Here is a 10,463-nt window from a genome sequence, read left to right as displayed (position 1 = left end):
CAAATTAGAAGGTGGAAAGGAGTCAGTGTTGCCATCACTATTTAATGCTGTGGTGATGAACTGCTGCTGTCAAGGGTTCCTCCGGTCACCACGGGGGAAACACCATCCATTAAACTGTTTCTCATATTCTGTACTTAAATGTTTCAGTTTACACATCTGTAAAAGATTTTGGCTCATTCTTGCATTTCTCTACTACATCTTTCTTTTAATTCCTTTCCTCTTCTCTCAAGATTTGGACATAATCATTTCTTGCTATTTTAAATTCTTCCCATTTCTTTTGTCCTCCTTTTTCTCTATCTATTCCAAGCTGCTACTTTTTCTCCACCTGCTAGTCTGCATCTTGTATTATACCAGTTTTCTTTCTTTTCCATCTCATTAATTGTGATCTTTGGTGTTTATCTATTGACCCCTTCATTATAGATTTTCATAAATGTACCTCACTTGTCCTGCTTTTCCTGCTTAATTCTCACCATGAACAGTTGTTTCCACTCTGTGTCCACAAAAAATTTCCTCAGCTCAATGACATCTGCCTTCCTGTTGTAATATCTTCCACTCATGTAAGTTCCCCTCCTGGTTTCTATTAAACTCTTGCTTAATTTAAATTCAATTAACAGATGATCACTTTTGCCCAAAGAGCAATGAAAATTTATCTACTCAATGATGTCAAGTTCATTGGTAAACAGTAGATCGCGCCTTGATGCCTCCTCATCCCCATTAAATCTGGTGGTTTCCCCAATCCACTGGGTCATAGTGTTAGACATTACTAAGTTTAGCTGTGCATTTCCCCATCATTCTTTTCCCTCTTCTGCAGTCCATTCTTCCCAGCACACTTCTTTGCAGTTAAAGTCTCCCATAAGTGTTATATTATTACTCTCAATATTTTCTTTAGACAGTTACTAGGATCTCTTAACATTATTTTGTAGTCCTCCTGATTCCATGCATTGGTTTTTGGTGGTACATGTGCTGCTGCAAAATCTCTTTCCTTCTTCCTTCATTTTCATGCTAACTGCTCTTCTGATCTTGCTAACTGCATGCCTCCCCTTCTTCCGCGGCCTCGCTGCATAAGACTTTCTTCTTTCTCTCATCCCTATTCTGTCCACCTCTCTAACGCAAGAGTTAACCAGTATTCTCAGTCATTCATCCCTTTCTCTGGTAAACTCTGGAACTCCCTGCCTGCTTCTGTATTTCCACCTTCCTATGACTTGAATTCCTTCAAGAGGGAGGTTTCAAGACTTTTATTCATCAATTTTTGACCACTGCTTTGATCCTTTTATGGGACTGGCATTTCAGTGGGCATTTTTTTTATTAGATTTTCGTTGCCCTTGGCCAGTGTCCTTCCTACATAAAAAAAAATAAAGAGAGGCTTGTCCATTTGCCCCCGCCGCACCTGGGATTTAAACCCGTGTGTGTGTGTGTGTGTGTGTGTTGCTAGCCAGGTATACCTTTAGATAGGTGAAAGAATAATTCAAAATAAATATAATACAATGTCTTGATTTTCTCACCATGACAGGGATTGAAATAGTAAATATATAAACAGTAATAACTACAACAGATGTATTACCACATTTGACGGCTCACAAGACGTGCCTTTTTTTCCAAACGACAGTCTCAGAAAACGAGCCTGCATCTCATAAGGCCAAGGTTCATTTTTGGGGCAGTGGCTAGTGGTAAGTCTGGCAACATTCAGTGGTAAGTCTGGCAACATTCAGTGGTAAGTCTGGCAACATTCAGTGGTAAGTCTGGCAACATTCCACCCCAGGACTGACCATCACATTCTCCTCTCAGCACAGCCCAATAAATACAAGGAATATAATGGTCAGTATTCCCCGCAGACCATCACACTGGGAACTGCTTTCAACACAGCCCAATAAATACATCAAATTATTATAACATCAACAACAAAACTATAATTAATACATCATTCATTACAAATTCCATTTTCTAATAAATTTTACCTTGTGTATAAAACTTTTAAAAGACTACAATATAAATATCATAAAATAAGAGACAGAAAACGACACAGTCCTTATCAGACCTGCCAACTGTAACACAAGCAAAAATAAAATAAACAAATAAATAAATAAATAAATAAATAAATAAATAAAAATAAAAATACCAACAAATAAATAAAATAAAATAAAACAAAATAAAATTCAATAAAGCAACGAAAACACCACCAACCTAACACACACAAACACCACCTCTGGACATGCTCAATTGAATAAAAACAATAAATAAACAAAACAATAACACAGCCAACCGAAACACCGCTAACCTAACCTAACACACACCACACCTAACCTAACACACACCACACCTAACCTAACACACACCACACCTAACCTAACACACACCACACCTAACCTAACACACACCACACCTAACCTAACACACACCACACCTAACCTAACACACACCACACCTAACCTAACACACACCACACCTAACCTAACACACACCACACCTAACCTAACACACACCACACCTAACCTAACACACACCACACCTAACCTAACACACACCACACCTAACCTAACACACACCACACCTAACCTAACACACACCACACCTAACCTAACACACACCACACCTAACCTAACACACACCACACCTAACCTAACACACACCACACCTAACCTAACACACACCACACCTAACCTAACACACACCACACCTAACCTAACACACACCACACCTAACCTAACACACACCACACCTAACCTAACACACACCACACCTAACCTAACACACACCTAACAAACACAGCCAGTCGCTCCACGCCGTCACAGAAACTCGTCACCCAAACGTCTACAAACCCCAGCCTCTTGTTAAACACCAACACCATGCGTTCCCTCCTCACAAACACAGTCCTGGCCCCTGCCTCGCTGTGCTCCGCCATCACCACCTCGTACACCAAGTCACGGCACCCTAGAGACCTGACAATCCACGGTGTTTGCCAAGATAATTCCAGTTTTGTTCCTTCGTTGTGTGTCTGCAAGGAACATGTCAGCTTGTGGACTCTGCCTGGTGGGGGTGTGCGGGGCAGCTGTGGTGGTGACGGTGGTGGCGGTGATGACTGTGATGATGATGATGATGACGGTGCTTCTGATGAGTGAAATGTTTGTGGTGGTGATGCTAGTGGTGATGTGGGAGTTTGTGATGACTCAGGTGGTGGTGGTGATGACTGTGATGGTCCTGGTGATGATTATGGTGATGAGTTAATTGATTTTAGTGTGTGTGATGACCCAAGGGATGACTGAAGCAATGGTTGTGGTGATGACTGTAATGGTGGTGACTGTGGTGATGAGTGTAGTGATGACAGCCCCTCTCTCAACACCACACTGAAGGGAACACTCTTGAGAACACCCTCATGTGCATCTGTGTGTGCGTCTGGGTCTCTTTGTGCGTCTGTGTGTGTGTCAGCCTCACGTGTGGCCCTGTGTGCGTCTCTGTGTGCGTTAACCTCAAGTGCATTGGTACGTGTGCGTCTGTGTGTGTTTGTGCGCGTGTGAGCCTCATGTGCGTCTCTGTCTGCGTTAACCTCAAGTGCACCTGTATGCGTGTCTGTGAGCGTGTGAGCCTCATGTGCACGCCCGTGTGCGTCGCCATGTGCGTGCAACCTGACCACCGTATCCTGGTAGATCCTGTAGAGCCAGTCAACGTCCATGCAACACGTCACATTCACCAGCTTGTCTCCGCGTAGCGAGGACACAACACGCCTTCTCTCTTCCTGCGGTAGATGCCGAACACCCCCAAAGTGTGGCGGGTAGTGTGGGTGTGTGCGCGTGTTACCCACATCCTCGTTGACCCACGCCCTGTATGTGACCCCAATGCCCCTCAGGCCACACATGGCCCTGTACACCCTCGCAGACGCCGGGTCCACACCAAACGGCCACATCTCCATCAGCAGGGTACTGCTGGACATAAACATTCCGAGCCTCAGGCCTGCCCCGTGCATCCCTACCAGCACTCGGGCTTGGCTAACGGCCCTAATTGCCTCGTCCAGCCCATCTTCCTCCAGCAACATGATTCTGACGACTCCTTCTCCGTAGGTCTTGTTCAGTTCGCGTTGGATCATCTCCGCCAATTGTTTTTCGTTGAGTATTTTTCGCGTCGTGCGTCGGGTGAGGAGGACGGCTAGGGGGGTGACTGGCGGGTGCTGGGGCTCGGCTGACTGGCTGGGGTGTTAGTTGGGGTGTGTTCTGGGAGATTTGCTAAGCCTGGGGTGTGTTCTGGGGCATCTGATAAGCCTAGAGTATTTTCCAGTGTGTTTTCTGGGGTATTTTCTGCTGGTTCTAGGATATTTTCCAGTGTGTTCTTGGACTTGTTTGCTGATCCTGGGGTATTTTTTGTGCTTTCTAGGGCATTTCCACAGATGTCTAAACTATTACCTACATTTTCTAGGGTATTTCCTTGGCTTACTAAATAATTTTCTATGTTTTCTATGTCATTTTCACGGGTTTCTAAAGAATTTTTTGGGATATCTTTTATAGTATCAATGCCCACACCCCATAGATTCTCCGCTGCAACACCATCAACACCCTTCACAGCATCAGTGGTGGTGTTTATACCCACACCAAGCCTGGAAATCACAAACACAGCAAACTCTCTCAACTCTGCCCCACTCAATCTCGTCTCCACTGGCCCCTGTGGTCGCCGGAAGCCGTACTGATACCAGACACTGTGGTGAGAGAGACCCACTGTGGCCTGGCTGAGTCTTAACCACACAATGTTCTGTAGGTCCCTTGCTAGCAGGAGCTGGTGGCCCAGTGCACTGTAGAGGGTGCTGTAGGGCGACTCGACCGCCAGCAGGGTGATGGGTGGGCAGGGTGAGCCTAGGGTGAAACAGAGAGGTTGGGGGTGTCAGTACTTTGTTTAGACTGGGTAAAGGTGCTGGTTGACTCTTGCACTAGTGAGGTGGACAGGGCAGAGTGTGCACCAGTGAAGTGAAGGAAAGAGTGAAGGTAGTGGTCAACTCTTGCACTAGTGAGGTGGACAGGGCAGAGTTTACAAGGACTGAAGATACTGGTTAACTCTTGCACTAGTGAGGTGGACACATCACCCCAAATAGCACCCACACAGCACACAGCACTCACCGAGCACAGCACACAGCCGCAGCACAGTTGTGAAAAGGCTGTTGTGAAAAGGATGCTTGAGCAGTGGGGCCCTCTTCAGATGTTCTTTACTGAATTAAATTTTCAACAGACGAAAACTTGTGGTAGCACAGTTAGAAGTGCTTATGAACAACTGCACAATCCATTTACCAGGCTTTACTACTGCTTCCTTTCTTCAGTATTACCAAAGTTTACTCAGCTGAACCTTTTATTTGAAAGTGAAAGAGTGGTCATAACTGAATTGCACAGGCAAGTTTGTAATTCATATAAAGAATTGCTACTGGTGTACATGAACCATGAATGCATTGTGAAAACCATGCTTTCAAAAGTTGATCCAAGATATCAACGTGAGTTCCTGATGCTAGAGCAGGTGTATTTGGGTGCATCTGTCTTAAAAACAATAACAGACAATCCAGAATTAAGCAAGCAAAAAAAGGAAATGTATGAGTTTCGCTTCCACTGCAGGCTATTTTTGATAGTAGCAGCAGAACAGATCAGGAAGAGATTTAATTTCGGAGATGAAGTCCTTTCAAGAATGCACATGCTGGAGCCAGCCAGTGTTCTAGGCATCCAGGGCAAAGTGCAAGAGCAAAGTTTGGTGCCCCTCGCGACACACCTTCCCCGAATCATTGCCCAGGATGATTCTACCCTCCAGCAACTGGACGATGAGTGGAGGGGGCTTGCCGTAGAAGATCTGCCTGAATCCATTACCAACATGGAGAAAAAAGTGGACAAAAGCAATTACAACCAGCCTGATAAATTTTGGTGTGCCATAAAAACTCTGGAGGATAGTGATGGAAACCCCAAGTTTAAGCTTGTTTCAGACTTTTCACTAGGATGTCTTTCTTTGCCTCATGCTAATGCTGACTGTGAGCGCTGCTCCTCTAGTGTAAACCGTATGAAAACAAAAGATAGAAATAAGCTAATAACAGAAACCGTAAGAGACATCATACTAGCGAAGCAGTGTGTTGCTTCCACATACAGCACTGACTGTACGACCTTCAAGCCATCAAAGTCAATGATAAAAACCATGACATCAAGCGTGCTATATTCCTGCAATGAAGAGAGTGCCGGGGCTGCTGACGACGTGTGCCGGATGTATATATAGAAGAACAAGACCAGTAATCTCCTGCATAGTAAGTAAACAACTTAACGAAGTGTCCTGTAGCTTTTTCTCCAGTTACTAATGATAATTATGTATTTAGGAAAGTGTTTTGTTTGTTAAGGGCATTGTTGTTGTTTTTTTTTTCATTACACACACACACACACACACACACTCTCTCTCTCTCTCTCTCTCTCTCTCTCTCTCTCTCTCTCTCTCTCTCTCTCTCTCTCTCTCTCTCTCTCTCTCTCTCTCTCTCTCTCTCTCTCTCTCTCTCTCTCTCTCTCTCTCTCTCTCTCTATATATATATATATATATATATATATATATATATATATATATATATATATATACTTAGGAACGATCATAGACAATAAACTCAACTTTTCCTCTCACATAGATAAAATATATAAGAAAGCAAACTCAAGGATGTTTTTTGTTAGGAAACTATGCAAGTTAAAAGTTGGTAGTAAGATAATGGATTTGTTCTACAGTAGTATACTAGAATAAGTTTTTTCATTTGCTATATGTTGCTGGTATGGAAATAGTACTGTGGAATCTAAAGGTAAACTAAGCAAGATAATAAAGAAATGTAGCCGATTAAAAGTAAAAAATACAAAACCATTGTAGGAACTGTATAAACGAGCGGTTATTCAGAGAAGCAATATCATAATAAAAGACCCCAGTCACCCATTGCACACATGTTACGAATTGTTACCATCTGGCAGAAGATGGAGATCTGTGCAGGGCCGAACATCTCGGTATAGGGAGTCGTATGTTCCATCTAGTATCAGGATATTGAATGGGAATCAACAGTTGTAAAAGAAGGCAGCACTCAGGGACATCAGCAATACTTTTAATGTTTTTAATATTTTAATGTGTTCTATTTTTGATAGTTTATGATTGAGAATTTAATAGATGTAACTGATAGTTTTAAGAATTTTTATACTTCTATATTTCTATTTTATACTTTGGCAAGCACAAGACAAATTCTCTGTAAGAGCAATAAAGTATTGTATATATATATATATATATATATATATATATATATATATATATATATATATATATATATATATATATATATATATATATATATATATATATATATATATATATATATATATATATATATATATATATATATATATATATATATATATATATATATATATATATATATATATATATATATATATATATATATATATATATATATATATATATATATATATATATATATATATATATATATATATATATATATATATATATATATATATATATATATATATATATATATATATATATATATATATATATATATATATATATATATATATATATATATATATATATATATATATATATATATATATATATATATATATATATATATATAACCTAAATTCTGCTGTATTTGGAAAGTGGCAGTTTTGCATAATATTTGGGATAATTACATATGTACGATAATTTTACCAGAAGTACAATAATTTCAACCTTTGTAATACGATAATATGGCCAAAACAATCTGGCAACGCTGACTCCCGCCCGGCAGTAGAAACAGCACGTCTGGTTACTTACTGCAGCTTATTTCACTGTTTTCTATTGGTTATTCAGACACTGGTCTCCTCCACTCACCAGCATCACTCCACCTCCACAGACCGGCACCAGCAGACCTGCTTGGTGGCTGCCAACACCCCGGCCTGTCCCCAGACGCCCCAGCTCGCAAGCAGGGTCTTCCCAGGGCAGGCGCAGGACAGTGATCGGCTAACAGTCATTGGTAAGTATTAAGAAAACTACCCAGCTCACAACAGCAGAAACAATTTCATTATTTTTCCTGCTAGATTTTGGTATGTTCTTAATCTGCTAACGATTTTTGTAGCAAATCGTTTTTTTTTTTACCCTCTTCCTTCAACCCCCTCAGACACTGATGATTTGCAAGGAAATGTTGGTCAGATCAAGACAAAATGTGCCAAAATGTTGCATCCTCACTGACACACAAACACACACACACACCAATACCTGTCGCTGTTCACGGTGATGCACTGCTGTCACTGGTGACGGAGCCTTGTGCTGGTCTCCCGCCACGGCACTCTTGGGTGTTAACAGACCAAATCTGACCTAAACTAACGGGGACACTGTCCCATTGAGGTGGCACTTAATTTGTCAGGGAAGGTGGTCAGGGGACCGGGGGGAGTGATGGAGGGAGTGCAAACCTGGCCTGTTGTTGCATGGGAGGGGCAGGAAGCAGAGTGTGTGTGTGTGTGTGTGTGTGTGTGTGTGTGTGTGTGTGTGTGTGTTGCAGGCAGGGACAGTGTGTTAGGCAGCTCTTGGCCCAGTGTGTGCTGACTGTCACTGTTGTTCCAGGTGCCAGGCAGAGCCCAGGCTGCACGCCCTGCTCACTGCCAACCAATCTTGTGTCCGACTTCCGTGAGGGTCACTGCAGATTTGGCTGTGGCGTGTGCTGGCGGGAGTGGTGCTGTGGGGGAGGTCATGAGGCCGGGCAGCAGCATGAGTGGCCGGTGGCAGCAGCAGCAGCAGCAGCAGCAGCAGTCTGCCTCAGGTGGGGGGAGGCGCAAGTGTGGTGGCAAGAATCACCTGGAGCCAGGCAGCTTTGTCCACAGAGGAGAGAGCAAGTTTGAGTGCCAGCAGTGTGACAAAACTTTTGTATCCAGACAAGGCCTTGACTACCACACCCTGACACACAGTGGTGTTAGAAATTATGAGTGTGGTGAGTGTAGCAAGAAATTTACAAGTAAGTCTAACCTCACCAGACACACCCTGACACACAGTGGTGTTAGAAATTATGAGTGTGATGAGTGTGGAAAGAAATTTATCACTAAGTCTTACCTCACCACACACACCCTGACACACAGTGGTGTTAAAAATTATAAGTGTGATGAGTGTGGGAAGAAATTTGCCACTAAGTCTCAACTCACCACACACACCCTGACACACAGTGGTGTTAGAAATTATGAATGTGATGAGTGTGGGAAGAAATTTACATGTAAGTCTTCCCTCACCAGACACACCCTGACACACAGTGGTGTTAGAAATTATGAGTGTGATGAGTGTGGGAAGAAATTTACCCACAAATCTTCCCTCACCACACACACACTGACACACAGTGGTGTTAAGAATTATGAGTTTGATGAGTGTGGGAAGAAATTTACCCACAAGTCTTCCCTCACCACACACACAGTGGTGTTAAGAATTATGAGTGTGATGAGTGTGGCAAAAGATTTCCTACCATTTCTCATCTCAATAAACACACCTTCAGACACACTGGCTTGAGGGAGTTCAAGTGTGATGTTTGTGGCAAGTGTTTCAAGACAAGGGGTTGATATTGCCAGGCACATGAGGGTCCACTTTTGAGGTGTGTTGTATGCATGAGTGGGACCACACCCATGCCTGTGATGGTGGTGTTGGTGATGGTGGTGGTGGCAGTGGCGGCAGTGGTGGCAACCGTGCCTGTGTGTGCTGTGAGGGAATAATGGCCCCAGCAATTGTTTTGTGTGGTGGTGGTGGCGGTGGCGGCCATGCCCAGGTGTGCTGTGAGGGAGCAGTGGCTGCAGCAGTTGTTTTTTTGGCAATGCAGGTGTGACTTTCAATAAATGTGTGTGTAACATCATGCCACGTTCTTTTCCTTTTTGAGTGGTGGTGTGTCGGCTCCCTGTGTCTGGTGTTTGCTGCGCCAAGTTGTGGCAGCCACAAGCATCGCCCCACACTTGCTTCGCTGGATCTGAGCAGCCGCATCCCTCACCACTCCGCCGGCCTGTCAGTGCTTTCTTGTGTGCACTGGGTGTGCCTGAGCCGTTGTGCTGACGCTGGGGAGTCTTCGGCAAGCACAAGTGTCTTGCGTGGTGGTGTAAGAATGCGTGTTGGGTCTTTCATATCAATTAGGAAGAGCAGGGGACCCAGCACAGAGCCCTGGGGTGCCCTGCTGTGCACTTTCACTCTGCTGCACTCTGCTGCATGTACTCTTGTGCATCTTTGTGATGGACCTGATGAGGTCTTTAAGTGGTACAGGGACCATAGCAAGGGTAACATAAGAAAAATTCTCAGGATACAACAAATAATTGGTTCGAGCTTGAAAAAATGTTAGGTTTAAAGAGACAGGAAGGAAATGGTTCTCAAATAGTGGTGGATGACTGGAAGTGACTGAGTAATCTGGTTGTTAGTGCTGCGTCAGTAGGGAGGTTTGAAAGATTAGACAAATGTACGGACGGGGATGACGGGTGGAA

General features: G+C 43.3%; 1 protein-coding gene across 1 annotated transcript; it reads right to left on the bottom strand.

Moving 5' to 3' along the window:
• Nucleotides 1–9,546: 9,546 nt before the first annotated feature.
• Nucleotides 9,547–9,975, bottom strand: LOC135111933 (probable inactive serine/threonine-protein kinase slob2). The gene has a single exon (XM_064025611.1). It carries the CDS (start codon nt 9,973–9,975, stop codon nt 9,547–9,549), a length of 429 nt encoding a protein of 142 aa, XP_063881681.1.
• Nucleotides 9,976–10,463: the final 488 nt, after the last annotated feature.

This window comes from Scylla paramamosain, chromosome 23 (genome assembly GCF_035594125.1).
Source record: "Scylla paramamosain isolate STU-SP2022 chromosome 23, ASM3559412v1, whole genome shotgun sequence".
Lineage (NCBI taxonomy): Eukaryota > Metazoa > Arthropoda > Malacostraca > Decapoda > Portunidae > Scylla > Scylla paramamosain.
This window is presented reverse-complemented; position numbering and strand designations above follow the sequence as displayed.